Here is a 22376-nt window from a genome sequence, read left to right on the forward strand (position 1 = left end):
CACACACACACTCACTCACACAGTGAACTACTATTCACCCATAAAAAGAATGAAATCATGTCTTTTGCAGCAACATGGATATAATTGGAGGTCATTATCTTAAGTGAAACAAGCCAAATACAGAAAAGCAAATATCACATGTTTTCGTTCACAAATGAGTGCTAAAAAATGTGTACATATGGATGTAGAGAGAGAAATGATAGACAGCGGACACTCAAAAGGATGAGGGGGTGGGAGGGGTGGATGATGAGAAATTACTTAAATGTGAGACATGAAACCATAAAAATTCTGGAAGAAAATGTACGGAAAACTCTTCTAGGCAAAGAATTTATGACTAAGACTCCCAAGGCAATTACAGCAACAGTAAAAATAAATAAATGTGACTTGATTAAATTAAAAAGCTTCTGCACAGCCAAGGAAATAATCAACAGAGCAAATAGACAACCTACAGAATGGGAGAAAATATTCACATACTATACATCAAATAAAAGGCTAAAATCCAGAATCTACAAAGAACTCAAACAAATCAGAAATAATAAAACAAACAACCCCATTAAAAAGTGGGCAAAAGACATGAACAGAAACTTGCAAAAGAAGATAGATAAATGCCTGACAAACATATGAAAAAATGCTCAATGCCACTAATCATCAGGGAAATGAAAATTAAAACCACAATGAGATATCAATTTGCCACTGTTAGAATAACTTTTATTAAAAAGTCCAAACACAATAGTGCTGGCATGGATGCAAAGAGAAAAGAACGCTTATATAATGTACTGTTGGTGGGATTGCACATTAGTACAACTCCTATGGAAAACAGCATGGATATTTCTCAAGGAACTAAAAGTAGACTTACCATTCAATCTAGCAATCCCACTACTGGGTATCTACCCAAAGGAAAAGAAGTCATTTTATCCAAAGAAACTTTCACTCAAATGTTTATTGCAGCACAATTCACAATTGCAAAGATGCGGAATCAAGCCAAATGTCCATCAATTCATGAGTGGATTAACAAAATGTGGTATACATACACCATGGAGAACTACTCAATCATAAAAAGAAATGAAATCATGTCTTTTGCAGCAAGTTGGTTGGAACTGGAGACCATTATCCTAAGTGCAGTATCTCAAGAATGGAAGAACAAAAACCACATGCACTTTCTAATAAATTGAAACTAATTGATGGATACACATAGGCACAGAAAGAAGTAAAGATCATTGGAAATCAAGCAGGCAGGAGAGGAGAGAATGGGAAGGGTAAAAACCTACCTAACAGGTATAATGAATACTATTCGAGTGATGGACAAACCTATAGCCCTGACTAAAGCATTCTAAAAGCTATCCATGTAGCAAAAACATTTGTACTCCCTTAATATTTTGAAGTGAAAAATTATAAAGAATAATAAATAAATGAATATCACCTTCATTTATTCAAATTGCCAGCCCTTCCTCTTTAGAGTCCTGTTCATTAGAGAATGTGTAAACAGCAATATTAATTCTTAATAAAGATTCACACAGGCTATGAATATTAACATTTATTCTATTTTTGAGGACCCATTCTATTCTTAGAAAGTATATATTTAGAATCTAGAAGTACATATGGACATTTTCGGTAGATCCATTGGGACCGTTCACAAATGCATGTTTTAGTATAACCAGGCTTGTTTTCTCATTCTTTCGTTTCTTTTATCTTTCATTCTCTTTTGTTCTCATTTTCTCTTTGTCACACTCTGTCTCTCTTTATCTCTATAAATAATGCAAAAATATACTACCATGGTCAATATTCTAGAAAAGAATTACACAATTTTTGTACTCATACCTGTTTTTGCAAGTTACTTGGTTTCAGTGTTGGAAAATGGTTAAGAATGGCCATAAAGCACTTCTTTTTAATTAAGTGAACCTTACCATTTTTTTAAAAAAATACTAAAAATGCATAGCTGACAGCTCCCTAATTATGAACATTCCTGTAACAGTGATTACTATGGACAGAGATGTAACTGCCTGTCTATAATCATTGACTAAGTCCCATATAAACCAGTACCTGAACTATTTTTTTCTTTTTAAATAATATTTTCTTTCTTCCTTCCCTTATTTCTTCCTTTGTTTTTTTTTCCAAGCATAACATAAAATCATTTGCTTCTAGACTGAACTTCTCTTAAATATTCATGGTTCTCTTCAGTGATGTATATTTCTTACAATAGTGTTTTTAGGAAAGTTATGATTGGTTTCAGTGATTATATAAGACCTCTTCAACTACTATGGCTTTGGTAAATGGAGCCATGGTAGAAGCCAATTAATCTCTAATTGTAGCTCAGATTTTCATTTTAAAATAAATGAAGCTGTCTAGCTTAATGAACCCATTTATATTTTTGAAGTTTTTCTGAACTCCTGCACTCTGTTGAATATATTTATATTAATATAATTGTCCCTTTTGTTTCAAATACAAATGAATCATTTTCATGAAAATCCAAGTAAAATTAAAAATGAACTGGCTTACTTATCAAAACAGTGATTACTCTAGACTTCAATGAGCAAAAACAAATTACAGATTTCTATCACAGTCTTTCCTTTTCAACATGGGGCTGAAAATTTTCCCTGGATATTTAAATTCCTTCATTCTTCATTAAATTGATGATGACTGAGGATTTAGGATGTGGAGTTTCTATCTGCGCTAGCTATTGGGAATACTGAGATGAACGTGGTTTAGCTACAGTAGGAGGACTGTGGGAGAGCAAAGCACGAAGGAGGAGGGCTAAGTGCAGCCTGGAATTTTCAGGTGTCTTCTGGGCTCCAAAGTAGTATATCTAGCTGCCTACTCAAAATCCCACCTGAATACATCTTCCCTCAAACTGTGTGTCTCCTTCAGTGTCGTCGATCCCAGAGATTGGCATTAATATCTGCCCACTTCGCAAGCTAGAAACCTGGGCATCACTTCTGAGTCTCCCCCCCTCTCTGCCAACCTCTAGTCAATTGCCACCCCTGATGATTCTGTCTCCTGAACAGTCACCCCCCTGCCACTACCACAGGCCTTGCCCTGTCTTCCCTTGCTTAGACTTCTAAAGCAGTCTTCAAGCCGGCTTCTCTGCATCTACCTTCATCCTCACCATTCCCTGCACACTCACAATTTAGCACACTTGCCATTTTGTCCTCCACATCTGTCTTCCCGGCTGGATTAGACGGTCCATGTTGGGGAGGGCCACGTAAGCCTTTCTGCCATTGTAGTGCCAATAGCGTGGTTCAAAGTGGCATGAATCAAATATATGTTAAAGGAATAAATGAAAGGCTTCTTCTACTGAATGAAGACAAACATATAAAATAAAGCAAGGGAAAAAGGAAAAGAACATGAACAAAGGTTATGGAAGACCCAGCAGCACAATGTGTTCAGTGAACGACAAGCAGTTTAACTGCATCTAATTTTAATATACTTACAAGGCAGAAAGAGTCCCTTGCAGAGGTAGACAGGATCAATTCACAAACTGTATGCACAGTTTTAAACCCTAAAGGGTTTTAAACAGGAAGGCAGTAACATGGTCTTATTTGCATGTTAGATAAATAATGACAGCAACAAAGGAGAGAATTATTTTAAAGGTAGGTTAGTTAGAATGCTTTTAATCGCAAGTAACAGGAACTCAGCTTGAAAAGCCTTAAGAAAAAAGAGAGATTTATTATAAGGATATTGGAATTTCTCATGAAGTCAAGAATAGGAAACTCGCCAGGCTACAAGAATATCCTGAAATCTGGATCATGTTCTGCCCCCGCCCCGTACATCAACATTAAGGTACCCTATAAAGATATACAATGATTATGTACCCATAATAATTAAAAATTTAAAATGTAAAAGTATTACTTTAAGCCACTAGCATCCATCGGGTCTTTTATCAGGGAAAGATACTTATGATGCATTTTAAAATTATAAAGAGAATCTGGATGAAGAGAACACTATGGCAAATGACATGGTGCTGAGGGAGGTCATTTACTACCAGAGTTCTGTAAGAGTTTTCAAGGAGCCTGCAGCAGCATAAAAATGTTAAAGGTACCACTTTGGTAAGGAGCATAAGAGCTAAGAGTCATTGAAAGAAGAAAAATGTGGTAGAGAAAAGAACTAAAGATGGGCTTTATTTTTATTAGCCCTGATTAGGGAAAAACCTACCTTCCCTATGGAGCCAATGGTAAGATGGGGAAAGAGGCTATTTCAAATCAGTTGTGGGTTTTTTTTGCTTTGTTTTAAGAATTTTACAGGGGTTTACACACTTTGATTACATAATTTGCTTTTGTGCCGTTTGAGTCAAAATTGTACGTGTGCCCTTCCTTCAACCAGTTGGTGTGCATTGTACCCCGTAGGTGTGAATCTACCCATCCCCTCCTCCTCCCTCTAACCTTGATTTCCCTTGAGTTTTACTTCCATATGTGCACATAAGTGTTGATCGATTAGTTCCAATTTAGTATTGAGTACATGTGGTATTTGTTTTTCCATTCTTGCAATACTTCACTAAGAAGAATGTTCTCCAGGCCGGGCGAGGTGGCTCACGCCTGTAATCCTAGCACTCTGGGAGGCCGAGGTGGGTGGATCGCTCAAGGTCAGGAGTTCGAGACCAGCCTGAGCAAGAGCGAGACCCCGTCTCTACTAAAAATAGAAAGAAATTATATGGACAACTAAAAATATATATAGAAAAAATTAGCCGGGCATAGTGGCGCATGCCTGTAGTCCCAGCTACTCGGGAGGCTGAGGCAGTAGGATTGCTTAAGCCTAGGAGTCTGAGGTTGCTGTGAGCTAAGCTGACGCCATGGCACTCACTCTAGCCTGGGCAACAAAGTGAGACTCTGTCAAAAAAAAAAAAAAAAAAAAAAAAAAAAAAACGAATGTTCTCCAGTTCTATCCAGATTGTTAGAAAAGAAACTAGATCACCATTTTTTTATGGCTGAATAGTGCTCCACGGTATACATATACCACATTTTATTAATCCACTCACAGATACCAGATCAAACCTTCTGACAGTGTCTGTTAGTTACAGCAACAGTTATAGCAACTCAGAAATTTATCACAGAAATATATAACTTAATGAGAGTTATTTTTGGTATAACTACTGCTGTAACAGACACTGTCAGAAGGTTTGATTTGGCCTTTTTCACCCATTTTTTTTCCCATCTGACTTACTAGGTAATTATTGTCACATGAGGCTATTCATTTAGGCCAATTATGATTATTTCTTCCCAGTTTTAGAATAATAGTAAGCAATCAACCCTTGAAAGATTAAGGAGATTTACATAAATAAGCATTAAAAAGGCTCATCTATTTACTTACTAGCATGTTAGTGTCAACTTTCAGTTAGAAAAATATAAATACAGCCAAGAGAATGTATTTGGCAGCTTGTGTAGAGATTTCTTAAGAGGACATCTAAATGTTGCAATTCTTGCTACATGTGGTTTATCATTAAACAAAAATGGTAAATGTTATTGCAAAAGCAGAGATAAAGTTATAAATTTTTTAAAAAAATGAAAGAATGGGATGGTCTTAAACACTAGCAAAATTGGTAGGAAATACTGCAAGTGTATCTTTGAATGAACGAATGATCAGAAGATGACTAAAATACTGTTTAAAGGCTACAAAAGTATAAATACAGTATTGTCTTAAGTCAAAATGAAAACTATAGAAATATACTAATGTGTTAACTGTTATTCTTTCTGAGTTCTGGGCTTCTCAGTACTTTTTAAACTTTTTTGCACTCATTTAATTAACTTGCAAAGTGAACTAGGAGTTGATCCAGAGGGAAAAGGGAAAACTTAGAAGATTGTAGTAGACAGTAAGTTTATGCTTAAGCAGGATAGAGTTGGCCCTCGAACAGGAAAGCTATCTTCCCACACTGTCTTGAGCAGCATTTACAGGATCTGCTGATCTCTTTTACCATGTGGATTTCCACTTTGATCTTGCTTAGTTATCTTTCTCCAACAGGCTAGACTCTATCTACTGAAACTAACACCCAAATATTTTCAGGATAGATAGAGAATCTGACTAAAAATGTAAGTGCTTCATGCAGTTGATTGAGATTGTGATGGAATCTGCCCATGCAGTTAATCCCTGGTTACTGAGTTGATAAGTAAATTTCAAATGACTTATTTATGAGACCCAGGACACAGGGTTGGCTTTAAAATATTCTGAGTTCCAGGTCTCATTAGTTCCAATGATTTTCTCGGATATTATCAATTTAGAGAGCCACTGGGGTAAAGTTGCAATAACTAGAATAAGAAGAATAGGTAAGATGAATACATGTTACCATGTGTCAGATGTCACAGTAAATCCTGTACACAGATTGTCTTAACTAACCTTACAACTATCTTGAGAGAAAGGAACCAAGAGTTATCACCACATTGCATATGAGGAAAATAAGACTCAGAGAGGCAAAGTAAGTTTCCCACAGTTGCACAGCAGCAGTAACAGCTAAGTAGGGATTTGTTTCTAGAGCCTGAATACTCAATCCATACCTGACTGTTTCCTGAAAAGAGGGCTATTGCAAAAACCAGGAGTGGAGTGATCTAATTTCAATGAACGATCACTATCCATGCCTCTCTAGACAAGTTACAGAATCTGCCTGGTATTCAGTTCTCCCTTCCATAAAATGAAGACGCTGAATTCCATGTCCTATAAGGCCACTGTGAGCTCTAAAGTGACTTTATCATGAAATATACTAGTTATGTACTATTAGTAAAAGGAGCTTTTAAACTAGCTATAGGAAGTCCCAGATTTACCGCTAACTTTTTATGATTGGTGCAAGTCATTTAACCTCCCCAGTTATTATTTGCCTTACTTTAAGGGTTATTTTTAATATATATGTCAGTGCTTCAAAATGTATAATATAGCATATTAATAGAAAGGACTATTCCATCATCTCAAATAAAATTGCCTTATTGCATTGAAATTATGGATTTGGGGACTCGTGCTGAATTGACTTCTTAGTCTTTTCTCCCCCCTTATTACTTAGAACATCTAGTCTGCAATATTTTAAGGTAATGCTTATTTGTTCTAGATTTACACAAAGAGAGAAAGAGTGGCAGACACAGAGAGAGAGATAAAGAGACGGATCAATTCTCCAATTCTCTATTTATACATGAGAAGGGAAGGGAATGTCCCAAGAAGACACATAGCCCTATAAAGAGAAGAAAAATGGGTCCATTACAAATATACTAAATAAATTTTAGTGAAGAACAGTGCTGGAAAATAATCTATATACCTTGGCTCTTTTTCAGTTCGACAAAGTTAATGATTAAAATCTCCTAGAATTTCCACTACAGTATCTCCAGGGTGTCTATTTGCCTTGATTGATGATATTATTTGATCTCTTTTGGGCCAAGGATGACTGCCCCTTGCTTCTGTGTAGAGATTAATAATTGATTAGTTCATAGTCAGGAATCTTAGTAAAAGGGAACTGTCTACATTAGACTATCATCTCTTACACGGTAACCACAAGACACAGGAGGTGCTGCAGGACTCCCTGGTAGAAACATGAAGAAGATCCTGGTTTTCCTGCTTGCTGTAGCACTTGGGCATGCTCTAGAGAGAGGTGAGACTTCTTATGTTATGACTATTTATGAGATCTCTTACTAGTTTAAGTTTCTGTTAGCACTTTAAAGGTGATATACAAGGTAAGAAACAGAAGAATTGATGAACATGTTGGGGAGAGAGAGAAGGGTCAAAGAGGGATTAATCTGAGCTCAACTATGCCATAGAGTGTTGAATTGGAATAGGCAAAAAATCAAGATAAGAATATCATGAAAGAAAGAAAAGGGAATTATATAATTTGTCAATTATCCCCCTCATATGTTGATAAACAAGACCTAAAGAGAATGGTTTGAAATTAGAAATTTGTTAATTGTTAAAATATAACACAAATGAAGACTGTGATCTATCACTAAGCATTTATTCAAAATTCAAATATATATTACCACTGGGAGTACAATATACTATGTCAATGATGCATGAAGTCATCTGAGAGATTTCTTCAATCCTCTTCAAGGAATCCTATGCATGTGATATTTGAAAATGCATTATAGTTTTTAAAATATAACATATATTATATATAATATATAATAAAATATATATTATATGCTCACATAAAAATGAAAATTTTCCATAGCTATGAAACACAACCATAAATAAGATAATTGAGGTATGTTTTTCATTAAAATTATTCTTTAGATAGTGTCTTTATCTTTGGGCAATGTTAAAACTTTTTAAATAATATAAACTGAGTACATGAAGTATACAATTTTATGAATTCTGTAGACTTGGAACTTTCCATAATCTGTTTCAATTTACTTTTCTGGCGGACTCTTTACTGTTTATAAGGGAATCTGCATTTGTCCTGACTTACAAAATTAAAATTTGCATTTAGTACTGTCACCTAACAGCCTCACCTAACTCATGCATTAGTATTCATATTAGTAATGTATTTAACCAGTGGAATAAAATATGTATTCCCAGGAATTATCAGCTATTAACCGTAACATGAACAACCTTACTTCTGACTTTTTACTATTCTTTTTACATTCACTTTTTATTGATCTTACGATCTTCATTCAAATTATTTTAAATCATGTCTTACTCATCCACAGATTCTGAAGTAAATAATGTGTTACTAGGTAAGACTACAAAATCTTTCTAAGATAGAGTGAGGTATAAAAAAAAAATAAACTGTGTCCCTTAGAAGATCTCTTAATAGGCCAAGTCCCAATAAACTCTGAAATCTTACTTCTTTGCCCATGGTTTTGCTGGGGCAAATCTGATCTGAAAAAATCCTACCAAATCAGGTTCAGATCAGTATCTTCAAACACAGAAGCTCCAGTAGTGGCTAGGTCTTGGAATTCTCTATGGAGGCCATATCAGGAACAAGAGTCATCACCCTGGTCTGCTGACTCAGTAAGTGTGTATTGGCTTCACCTCAAATTACAGTGTCCTTTGGAGAATAACAGAGCATTCTGCCATCTCTATTTCAACATTCTCAGCAGTTCTCAGACTCTGATAAAATGGGTGCAAAAAAACCCTCAATTCTGTCCCCTTGAAGATTTGAATTTCATTCCTATTACCCAGGTACCATAGGTCAGATGATATCTGGATACATATAAAATATATTTGTAAGCTATAAGTATTCAATATTTGGGACAGAAATCCTGATCTATCAATCCTCTATTTTGTAATACTTGAGCATGGTTCAAAGACCAAGTCAGTGATTTACCTTAAAGCTAACTGTGTTCTCTTCTGGCAGGAAGTTACAAAGTATGTAAATTAAAGTAATTCTGAGGACTCCAGTCTGAGTAGCCTTGGCTGGTGGGGGATTGGTTTGGGCTGCAGATTTCTCTCCCTGATATAGTTCTAAAGAGCTGACCCCCCACAGCATTTATATAGACACCTATTCCAAAGCATATTACATTCAAGCCTAAATCTTGAAAAAAAGTTTCTATGGCCACGTATATTTAAGAAATTAGCCATCCATTAGTCTTTCTTGGTGGGTTTATAATCAACATCTTTATTCTCCTAAAGGTTCTGAGACGCTTACAGGAAAGAAATCTTATTTAACTCAGAGTTTCCCAAACATGTTGACTTTTTTCTAAAATGCCTATACCTATGGAATTATTTTTTAGAAACCAGGGGTCTAAAATAGATACTGCTACAGCTCAACACGAACATCAGCCCCAGTTAGGCCAGTCTTATCCTATCAAACAGCACTGGGGATTAGGTTCACAAGCCGTTGGGTATATCTTGGAGAAAAGGGCTCACCAAATCTGAATGGTGTCATAAGAAAACATATGTATTTTTGCTGCCCCATGAGAAGCAACGTGGCAGCGTTTGCCAGTTGCTTCCACGTGCCTTCTATCTCTAAGACTAAAATGAACACAACACTAATCTATAATATATCTTTCCCTCTTTCCAAAAAACAAGCAACAAAGGCTACTGACACAGCCAGACAATTACTAAGGTAATAATGCCAACAGGAAATAAACCACTGCAGTTGATAAGAGCTGTTGGCAAGAATAGGGTTTATTATGAACATTTTTCTTTTTGCTTTAAGCATTTTATTCTCAGCATACATATTTTCATTAAACATGATATCAAACTGCAAGAAGAAAGAAAGTCCCCTTTGGGTTGGTGGGTAAGCTAAATTTTTCCTTCTCTTCCTTCCCTGTCAAAACAGCCTTAGATGAGGGCTGAAGTCAGAGAGGGAGCTAACCTCATCATCGAGAGCAATGTTAACGTCCCCGGAAATCAATAGCAATGTGACAGCTCATTGTTACAGGGTGCAAAGCCACATACACAGTCACCATTAAGTGTGTGATATAAGGATTTATAATGCGCACCCCCTTTAAAAGGCCACAAGTTTAATTTATTTATGATAGAAAGAAGATAAAGAAATCCTTAAAAGAAATTGATGACACCCTCCCCCAGTACCTGTGGTCATCTAACTTCTTTATTCTGCCCACTGTTCCCTCCCTCTACTGTGTCCTTATTCACTCTGCTCCAGCCACACTGGGGTTTGCCAGGTCGCACTCTCTGCATCCTCTGTACCCCAGCACTTTGCACTAGCTCTTCCCCCTTCCTGGAACATGGACTCCCCCAGATATCCTCAAGGCCGTCTCCCCCTCTCCTTCAGGTGTCTACTCCAAGTCCATGTGTAGAGTGGGTTTTCCTAACCAACCTACCTCCAGCAGCACCTACCACCATATTACTCTCTATCCCCTCACCTGGCTTAATTTTTCTTCTTAGCACTAAGCACCTGACCTTATCAGCACTTCTTCATTTGTTTGGTGTAACCAAGGTAGAAGGTCAAATATAAGCTCCATGCAGTCAAGGACTTTTTGTTTCTTCCTGTATTCCTCGGTCTTAGAACACCACTTGGCATATAGTAAGTGCTTGATAAATTTTTTGTGTAATACTACAAAATTAGGATTATTAGAGTACCTACATCATATGGTAGTTTTGAGTATTAGAAAAAAATTAAATGTCAGTAAGGACACATAAGAGATAACCCAGAAGGATTAAACTCTTCATAAATGTTAATCATTGTTATTTTTATTGTAATCATTATTAAAAGTATCTACCATAAAGCATCAGCACTAGACTGTATGCTTTGTAAATAAAAATAGTAGCTAATATCTTATTTCCAAAGTACCATCACATTTAAAATCTTTTTTTTTTTATTTCAATGTATTACATGGTACAAATAAATTTGGTTACATGAATCACTTTTATAATGCTTCAGCCATGGTTATAAGAGTACTCATTACCCAGATATTGTTCATCGTACCCATTAGGTAGGTTTTTGCCCATCCCCTCCTACCCCCTCCCCCTGGTTGATTTCCATTGAGGTTTACTTCCCTCTATGCACATAGTGAGTGCATGTGGTGTTTGTTTTTCCATTCTTGTGATACTTCACTTAGGATAATGGTCTCCAGTTCCATCCAAATTGCTGCAAAAGACATCAGTTCATCTTTTTTTTGGCTGCATTGTATTCCTGGTATACACATACCACATTTTGTTAATCCACTCATGAATTAATGGGCACTTGGGTTGATTCCACATCCTTGCAATTGTGAATTGTGCTGCAATAAACATTCGAGTGCAGGTGTCTTTTTGATAAAATGACTTCTTTTCCTTTGGGTAAATACTCAGTAGTGAGATTACTGGATAAAATGGTAAGTCAACTTTTAGTTCTTTGAGGAATCTCCATGCTGTTTTCCATAGAAGTTGTACTAATGCGCAGTCCCACCAATAGTGTATAAGCATTCCTTTCTCTCTGCATCCATGCCAACATTTATTGTTTTTGGGCTTTTTAATAAAGACCATTCTGATTGGAGTGAGCTGATAACTCATTGTGATTTTAACTTGCACTTCCCTGATGATTAGTGACATTGAGCATTTTTTCGTATGTTTATTGGCCATTTGTCTATCTTCTTTTGAAAAGCTTCTGTTCATGTCTTTTGCCCACTTTTTAATGGGGTCATTTGATTTTTTTCTTGGTGATTTTCTTGAGTTCTTTATAGATTCTTGTTATTAGTCTTTATTGGATGTATAGCTTGCAAATATTTTCTCCCATTCTATAGGTTGTCTATTTGCTCTCTTAATTATTTTCTTGGTTGTACAGCAGCTCTTTAATTTAATCAAGTCCCATTTATTTATTTTTGTTGTTGCTGTAATTTCCTTTGCTTCATGAATTCTTTGCCTCAGCCAATATCTAAAAGAGTTTTTCTCACATTTTCTTCTAGAATTCTTACGGTTTCATTTTGCTTAAGTTTATTTCATCCTTACAATACCATGATGAGCTTTGTACTATCATTATCCCCATTTTGCAGATGAAGAAACTGAGGAAAAGAGAGCTTAAGTAACTTACCCAAGGTAACTGAGCTAGTAATAGCAGAGCCAGAATTTTATGACAAGTAGCTGGGTTCCAAAGACAATCCTCTCAATCACTACCTTGCTGACTCTCATGAGAAGGATATCTGAATATGATCTTTCAACTAAACTAAGAACAGGTATAAGAGAAAAAAAATCAGTCACTAACATCAATTTAGGTGGAATTAAGTGAAATTCCTGCTGCCTACTGTGTACATCCACAACTGATCCAAACTCTAGTTCATCAGCATTCCTTGAAGCTGGCTTTGACTTCTAACCTCCTTATTGATATTCCTGGCACTATCACATCTGAATCATTTACTCAGTCCTTTAGAGTCTTCCTGAGCATTATTTTATTCATTTTTATACTCTGCATTCAATCATTGCCACACTCTATAAGCTTCAGTCCTGACATAGATCAGCCTTGCACGGAACATTCTACTGCAGAAATCTCTGCAGCATTCCCTTTGATTTCTTCCCCTCCTTGACCTCCTGCAAGGATCTAGTTCTCAAGGCCTGAGGACACTACTGCCCACCCCACTGCCCTCCACTTACGTTACCCAGATGCTGCTCTTGCCCGAGCCTTTGCTCCCCCTTCACCTGGCTGCTGTAATGGCTCCCTAACCAATTCCCAACCTCCCAGACCTCTGCCAATCAATTCATATTAATGAAATACAATTTAAAAACCTGAAATCATAAGGTAAGTGAAGTCCAAAAATGAATTAATTACCTAGCAATCAGGGTCACTTCTGTGAGAATAATGAAATGATGGTATTGAGCATGGGCAGATGCCAGGTGGAGATTCCAGGGATCCACCCCAAATCCGGCTTCTGTTTTAGAGTCTCTCAGTGGTGGATGTGACTTCAGGCTTAAACATCAATGGATGTGTAGCAGGCAGAATGGAGGCCCAAAGACACCTACATCAGAATGCTGGAAACCGTGACTAGGTTAGGTTATATCACAAAGGAAAATTAAAGTTGCAGATGTAAAAATGGTCTCTCATCTGCCAACCTTAACATTCCTCTCCTAATTCATTAACTCCTGTTGAAACCTTACCCATCACTCATGGTTCACTTCGAGTTATGGTTCCCTTCTTGAGGCTTTCTAGAATCTCTCTTCCACTGTAAACTTTCCATCTATTCATTATGCTTTGTCTCCATCTCTTCTATGGCAGTGACCACTATTGTTGTGTTGTATACTTATTTCTACTATTGGACTCTGGTTCCTTAAGGATTGGTAGCTTTAGAGTTTGTTTTTCATTTTGTTTTGTTTTGTTTTGATGTCTGCATGCTGCCTTGTTCCTGGTAGATGATCAATAAAGACTTGTCTCATGCTTATGTATAACAGTAGTTACAAATTGACCGGATTTAGCTAAAATAATAATAACTGACAGGTATAACTGTTTACTGTGGTGGGGGCAGACACTGTTCTGAGCATTTTACATATATTGACTCACTTAAGCCTCACAACAATCCTATGCAATACCATCATCCCCATTTATAGATGAGAAAACTGAGGAAGAACAGAAAACATAAGCAACTTGCCCATGGTCTCACTATTACCCAGGGCAGCAAGGATTCAAATCTGAGTAATCTAGATCCAGAGTCTGTACCCTAAATCATGATAAAATATAGCCTGCTATGGGTATATGGGTTTTTTTTTTTTTTTTTTTGGTTCTCAGTGTTTAGGTGGTTGTTTTTTTGTTGTTTGTTTAGTTGATTGGTTGGTTTTGGCTCTCATGGTTGGGCCAGCAAAATGTCTTTAAAGTTTAATTTAAATAGTAAACATTTTAAAACCTGGAGATTTCACATAAAAAAAAAAAACAGATTTCTAGCTTCTCTGAAAGTGTAGAAAATATGGTAATAAGAGCCAAATTTTCATATGGCAACAATGAACTGGAGCTGAACTGTGACTGCCCCTTTTGGACTAGTCCCATGGTTCCACTATCGGGCATTTAATCCTTTCGGCCCTTGGATCAAATGTAAGTTATGTGGTTCCTAGACCCAATGAGCATTTGAGTTTACTATTCTTGGCGTCTACAATAAAACAGTAGAGACTTAGTACCATCTAAGGAAAGGAATGGTAACAAATGATTATCTCTTTGCATTCAAAGTAGGCCAAATAATTAGTTATCAGCCATTTATATTAATATCATCAATAAACAAAATCACATATGGATTCTTTAAATATGTTTACATATGAATTCGTTAAATATGTTTACATTTAACAAATAGTGTTTTTCATCCTAGAGAAGTAAAACTTACTCAACACTTTCATATGTGAATGACTGTGATTTTGGTATTTAGTAAAGATAAAAATATAACAGCAAGAATACAGTATGTGTGTAGGTATGTATTTATTCATTCATTCATTCATTTATTTATTTAGAGACAGAGTCTTGCTCTGTCACCCAGGCTGGAGTACAGTGGCACAATCCAGCTCACTGCAACCTCTACCTCCTGGGCTCAAGTGACCCTCCTGCCTCAGCCTCTTGACTACCTGGAACTACAGGCCTGCTCTGCCATGCCCACTTAATTTTTTCTATTTTTAGTAGAGATGGGGTCTCGTTCTTGCTCAGGCTGGTATCAAACTCCTGACCTCAAGCGATCCTCCCACCTCAGCCTTCCAGAATGCTAGGATTACAGGCGTGAGCCACTGCTAAAATAACACATTTTAGTATTAAAATGCTATCATGAAAGTAAATTCATGATTTTGACATTTATTGGCCCTGCTACAAACATTGGCTAGCAATTGGTTTTGAAATGAAAATAATTTCATATAACAAATACATAATAGTTTTTAAAAACATAAATAACAAAATAGTAGGATTGTGGACCAGGCTAACATTGAAGTAGGTGGTCCTTTTAAGTTTTCTTAGCAAACATGGCTAAGGTATTATATTCTAGTGACAACTAGAGTTTAATGTCTGGTATACACCCTGTAGAAAACAGTGGCATTTCATTTTCTACCTACATATTGGAAAAGCTCATTATTAATTTATTTGTTTAAAAAAATCTCTTTAGCCTTACTAAGATAAATGGAGTGCTATCAAAGCACTTAAAGCAATCTAAATCACAATACTTAGCAGAAAATAGCATTGAGTGCTTAATACTTGTTAAATGTCCCACTTAAATTATGGCTCTTACAAGTGTCCATTAATGAACCCTCAGTTTCTCACTGGGATTTTGTAAGAATATTAGAGAATCATATTCCTTTCAGGAAAAAATATCTTGCTAGCATGTTACTATAACAGAAAATTACTATAGAATTTTTTACCTTATTAAAAATCAATATATACAAATCTAGGTTTTATAATTATAAAAGGAATGATTACCAATCTTTGAAAAGGAAGTTTTCATATACAAAATAATGCTATTATTATGGTGACTGTTGGACTTAAAATGCATTTACATAGTTCAGGGACTCTGCTTGACAAAAACCCTGTATGATGATAGAGACATAAATAATGACACATATAATGTATCCTTGCCATTATATTACATGATATGTTTTCAGTTTATACAGTTATAAAGTCATTGAAATATGTATACTGATAGGAAACAGTGGCAGAAAATCACCCATGTCTAGTGTTTCCTGAAGTCTTTAAAAATTTATTTTTTAAATTAATAAATCATAATTCTATACATTTATGGGGCACAATGTGATGTTTTGATATAAGCATGCAATGTGGAATGATTAAATAAAGCCAATAAATATATCTGTCACTTGGCTTATCATTTCTTGTAGTGAGACATTTGAAATTTACTAAGTTGTTTTAAAATATACATTATTATTGACTATAGTCGCCCAGCTGCACAATAGATCTCAAAACTCATTCCTCCTGTCTAACTGAAACTTTGTGCCCTTTGCCCAACAACTTCCCATTCCCTGCCTCCCCTACTCCCTGCAGCCTCTAGTAACCATCATTTCACTCATCGTATCTATGCGTTTGGCTTTTTTAGATCCCACATATGACACTATGCCGTATTTTTCTTTCTGTACATGGCTTATTTCACTTAGCATAATGTTCTCCAGGATCATCTGTGCTGTCACAAATGACAGAATTTTCCTTCTTTTTAAAGGCTGACAAAAATCTTGTATGATAGAGACATAAATAGTGACACATACTTTTCAAAGTATTTCATTGTGTATATATATAACACCTTTTCTTTATCCATTCATTTCTTGATGGGCATTTAGGTTGTTTCGGTATCTTGGCTATTGTGAATAATGCTGCAACAAACATAGGAGTACAGATACCTCTTTTACCCATTGACTTCAATTTCTTTGGCTGTATACCCAGAAGTGGTATTTAGCAATACTATATGGTAGTAGGATCATATGGTAGTTCTACTTTCTGTTTTTTGAGGAACTTCCATACCAGTTTCCATAATGGCTATATTAATTTACATTTCCACCAACAGCACACAAGGGTTCCCTTCTTCTGCATCCTTACCAACACTTATCTTTCATCTTTTTGATATTAGCCATTCTAACAGGTATAAGGTGTTATCTCATTGTGGTTTTAATTTGCATTTCTTTTCTTTTTTTTTTTTTTTTGAGACAGAGTCTCACTCTGTTGCCCAGGCTAGAGTGAGTGCCGTGGCGTCAGCCTAGCTCACAGCAACCTCAAACTCCTGAGCTCAAGCGATCCTCCTGTTTCAGCCTCCCGAGTAGCTGGGACTACAGGCATGCACCACCATGCCCGGCTAATTTTTTTTTTTTTTATATATATATTTTTAGCTGTCCATATAATTTCTTTCTATTTTTAGTAGAGATGGGGTCTCGCTCTTGCTCAGGCTGGTCTCGAACTCCTGAGCTCAAACGATCCGCCCACCTCGGCCTCCCAGTAATTTGCATTTCTTAATGATTAGTAATGCTGAACATTTTTTATGAACCAGTTGGCTATTTGTATGTCTTCTTTTGAGAAATGTCTACTTAAGTTCTTTGCTCATGTTTTAATAAGGTTATTTTTTCTTGCTATTGAATTGAGATCCTTATATATTTTGGATACTAACTCCTTATCAGATGTATGGTTTGCAAATATTTTCTCCCATTCTGTGGGTTGTCTCTTCACTTTGTGAATTGTTTCCTATGCTGTGAAGAAGCTTTATAGCATAAGGTAATCCCATTTGTCTATTTTTGCTTTTGTTACCTATGCTTTCTGGGTCCTAGCCAAAAATATCATTGCCCAAACTAATGTCATATAGCTTTTTCCCTATGTTTTCTATTAGTAGTTTAACAATTTCATGTCTTATGTTTAAGGCCATTTTAAGTAGATGTTTTATGATATTTTGATTAAGATAGTACATGGCTAGCCAACGAAGCAGAATCACCACCACTTTCTGTTTACGTCACCTCATCTAAGGATTACAATATAGAAATATGACTTCTCCATCCCTTATTAAATGATACTTTCTTCAGACTTCATAATGCATATTTAATGAATTGGCTTTAAAAGTAATAATACTTATTTGTGCCTATTGTGCCAGGCATCTAGGACCTAAAAATTTAGATATGATTTTCACCCTGAAAAAGCTTTCATAGAAAATAAAGACAATTTTGCTTAAAGGGAATATAATTAGTATTAGTCTCCTTTATAAGATCAATTAGCAAATATCTAGTATTACTTCAAATCCCTTTCTCTACTAAGACCAAAGCACTTGACTGACACTTTCACCTGCCTATTTTCCTGTGCCAAATCCTCCAAGCTTATTTTATAAAACAGGGATATATGAAGATCAAGAATGAACTATTTTCAAGGACTGGTAGTCATAGAAACTCACAGAAAAAATATGCTCAAAAAGTTAATATATTGTTTGATTATTTGGAAGTTAAAATGCAATTTTCTACAGAAATAATTTATACACAAAGTTCTTAAAGTGATGTACAAAAATATACAGTAAACATTGGAGGTGAACTGCGATAACTACAAACATCATAGGATTTTCATGAGGGTTAAAGGAGATAATATATGTTGAATATTTAGAACAGTACCCACCAAATTGTCAGCACTCAGATATTAACTATTATGATAATATTATTATTTATCCTTATATTGATTTTGAACCTAAGCACCACAATGCATTCTAAGTTTCTGAATCAAGATGCAAAGGATATCACCTTCACCCATCCCAAAAGTGAAAGAGGAAAACTTCCTTCTCTATCATTAGCCCTGGAAAAGCAATGCTAGATAAGGAGGTGGACCAGCCCACAAAAGGAAGGAGAGGTGGGGTGAGATGCATGGAGGAAATATGCTTCCTTGGGAATTTTGATGAGTGTCACAGAGAACAGGCTATTACCTGGGGTGAACCCAAGGACGTTAGTTTGAGTGAGTCTGTGAGGCCACTCTTTATTGCAGGTGTTTTTTCTAGGCAACTAACCCATTGACCTTATATCTTCCACTATTTTCATTGGTTTTTGAGTTTTCAAAATCTGAAATGAAGCTTGACTTCTTCCACCGATAAAATCCTAAGAGGTACATTTAATTTCCTCTAGGTTAATCCATAGATGCCAGGTAGGTCTCTGGGTTTAGTATTGAAGGAATTCAATTCTTTCCATTGACTCAAACTCAGCAAACTGCATCCCTGCTTGGAAACATCAATATCGATATGAAAAACCAGATCAATGCTGCATATAATAATGAGGAAAAATGGTGATGGTGATTTTTAAAAAGCTGAAAAAGGAAATAAAAGATAGTTAATTCAATTGCCACTTCTTCATTTATCAGTCTCTAATAACCAGAGCAGCTTTTTATAAACCAGCTCACCAATGTTTAATTTTTCAAGTAAATCACTACTCTGAAATCACCAATATCTAGTCTGACTAGTTTGAATAAACCCTACAAATCATATTCTTAAAAGGTAGTCTTTTTTAAAAAGCACTAACAAACTAAACTTTTCTGACACAGATGAGCCTGCCAGTGCAAAAAAGAAACAAAAATGCCAAAGAAATGAAATCATAACAACGTATTAATAAAATGCCCAACCAAGCTCTGAAAGCCCATGATTCTCCAGAACACAACAGGAAAATAGCAACTGGAGACAGTTTCCAGCATCCTGTATAAGTGTCTAGTCAAGTCAATGTTATTTAGAACCTATTCATTGCTCCTGGTATACAAACAGCTTTTCTAGGGGATCAAACTGTGCTTTAGTGAAAGATTATAACATTAGTGAAAGCATCCAAAATACCAATTTTAGTAAGCTTTATAACAAGACAGTGAGTATCTTATTGTCTATCCCCATTAGAATGAAAGGGGGGATAGGATGTAACTACTTTGGTCTCCATGTGTGTTCAAATTCAATACTGAACCCAGTGCCTGGCATGGAGCAAGGCTCAAAAAATATTTGTTGCACATATGAATGAATATTGTCAGCTTTGTTGAAAGAAGGTACATGGAACAGTAAAGATTTCCCAAAAGTAAATCCAATTGGCTTTCAAAAGTGCAGAGTTAGACATGACTTACCAGAATGTTTCACAATATAGATAAAAAATGGGCATGCTATTGCAAAAAGCAAAACTTCTGCTAATGAAATTTGTAAACATTTGGTACTGAAGGGGTCACGATGTGATTTCACCAGAGTCACTGAGATTACGCCAATATTTACAGGGGCCATATCAAAGTCCAGATCACTATCTTTATAACCAAATGGAAAATGAAGAACAGAGCATGACATTTACAATTCATTGGAGATGTGATTTAACTATATGAATCAGACTGAACTCAGCTGGTGTAAAAAAGCATTTGTTAAGCATTGTATCATGGAATGAGGAATCAATTTGCAATAATCACATTGCTAATTAATGTCAGTATTTATCTACTGTTTTTTGAAAATTGAGAAAAATGATTAGCATACATTTGCTTAGCCCTGTAAGCTAGATATCTTCTCTTTGGCTACATGAATAAATGAATTTTTTTACTGGCAATATATTTTGGGTAGTCCACCTGAAAGATCATGGTGCAACAGCTTCCTGTACAGATTATTTTTATATTTTAATTCTGAACTTTCTCAATGCCTCCATTTTGACTTTCCTCCCTTGCCTCTTCTCCTGACTAAGGCTGAATGTTCCAACAAAAATGATTTCAAAACCACTTTAAGCCTTATGCAGCCCATCTAATTAATGTCCCACTTTTATCAGTTTTTATTTCCATTGACTCAGATTCAGCAAACTGCATACCTCATGCAGTATATAATATCCATGAATTCTAAAGTACTTGTGTGCAAACACAAGTAGTTGAATTGATTAAATCTGTTTAACAGGGAATAATCTATAGTGTCCATTTACACTATCTTCACATGCACACACAACGCGTGAAATGAAACTTTATTTTTTTGGTGAAATAAGAAATCTGAACCTAGGAGGTTAGAAACAAACTATTTATCAAAATGTTCATCAGAAGTACCGTATTTGAATACAGGATTTTGCTTTTCATGTTATTGAATGGTCACAACAAATGTATCGACAAAAATGACCTCTTCGTTTTATAGGGGGAGTTTATTAAACAAAGTTAGCTCATATTCATTAAAAGGAAAAAGTTCTTATTAGAGATTTTTATGTGTGTCTTAAAACACAGTAAGCTTTGGGGAAAAGAAGTCCATATAATCTCTTACAATTTCTAAAAGGGACTAATTTATAATCCCTGGCAAGTGATCTTAAAGATCACTTTAAGGATATAATCTTGTACTAAACTTAGGCATCTTTAATATATATGATTATTTAAATTCATTTGAATATTTACAATGACAAACTCACTTCTTCAAAAGGCTGTCATTTCTTTTATTAATTAGCCACAGTTATAATAAATTTTTCTTACATTCAACTAAAATCTACTGCCTTATAAATGCCAGCCATTTTTCCTACCTCTACTTTAGAAGCAAGATAAAACAATGGTATTGACATCCTAAAGGACAGCTCAACACTGAATGAAGACAGTTCCAACCTAAATTTTTCTCCTCTATGTTCTAATCTTCAGTCTCATAGCATACCATTAATGATTAATGGAAGTGTTCTGCCTTACTTTGACCTGTCGAAACTGTCACAATATGCAACCTTGTAAACTAATCAATAAGTTTCAGAAAATGCACTAGCGGTAAAGGTTCTCAGACACAAGAGAGGTTTGTTACAAGTAGCTTTTTGTATCTTACTGACAATTAGTTTTATCAATACCGCCTCCTCGTCCTAGTTTCCAGGATAACATCAGATTCAAGCATGTGGGTTCTTTTCTGCCTTCCATGTGATTCTAACGGTATTTGAGTTGATTGATCCCTTATTATCAAGTGTTGCTTAAGAATATAGTTGTCTTACAATTCTGACTTTTCTCACCTCAGAAATATATTTTGGGTTGTCCACCTGAAAAATACGTAGGGCAACAGCTTCCTCTACAGGCAATTTTGATCATTAAATCTAACCAATCTTAAAATAATCTTTTTTAGAAAAGAAAAAAGCCCTCCCCAGCCTTTCTGGGGAGACAGTTGGAGAACTATTACCACCTCTACTCCAAACCATAAAACAAAAATTTCTACCCAGGCATTTGTTTTTTTAGTCTTCCCTAGAACTACAGCTGTTAGAGAGATGAGGGCATCTTTGGGGTAAAACACGTGACTGCAGTTACCACGATATCACCCAAAATGACCTTCCAAATATTTAAAGGCAGGAGATAAATTGGTGAAATTTAAAGCCACTGAGAACAGAGACTAGGGCATTTATATACTTCTTATGCTTTTTCCAAAGATATCAAATCAGGATGTCAGGAAATTTCTGGGACTTGCTAGCATAAATAATGAATCGGGGAAGGACAACATTGACTGAACCCCATTGCAAACGTAATAGCAGGTCTCACGATCAGTAAAGAATTCATCTCCCCCTGCAGGAACTAGCTCTTCCCTGTTGCGTGAATGGACTCAAGCGTAGGTCCTGTGATTTTTCTGTTCCCTCTCAAATAACAAAAAGGCTCTCTGGTCCTTTAAGAACCTCAAAATAACAACCTCTTTTTAGTC

General features: G+C 35.8%; 1 protein-coding gene across 2 annotated transcripts in view; it reads left to right on the forward strand.

Moving 5' to 3' along the window:
* Positions 1 to 7401: 7401 nt before the first annotated feature.
* The window catches only part of GC (GC vitamin D binding protein), a 50656-nt gene continuing 35681 nt past the window's right edge, over positions 7402 to 22376 (forward strand). The window contains exon 1 of one of the 2 annotated variants that reach the window (XM_069457847.1): positions 7402 to 7555. In XM_069457847.1, coding sequence (XP_069313948.1) covers positions 7498 to 7555 — 58 coding nt within the window. In that variant the 5' untranslated portion in view covers positions 7402 to 7497. The remainder of the gene's footprint in view (positions 7556 to 22376) is intronic. The other variant, XM_069457846.1, reaches the window with a different exon arrangement.

Source organism: Eulemur rufifrons, chromosome 24, assembly GCF_041146395.1.
Source record: "Eulemur rufifrons isolate Redbay chromosome 24, OSU_ERuf_1, whole genome shotgun sequence".
Classification (NCBI taxonomy): domain Eukaryota; kingdom Metazoa; phylum Chordata; class Mammalia; order Primates; family Lemuridae; genus Eulemur; species Eulemur rufifrons.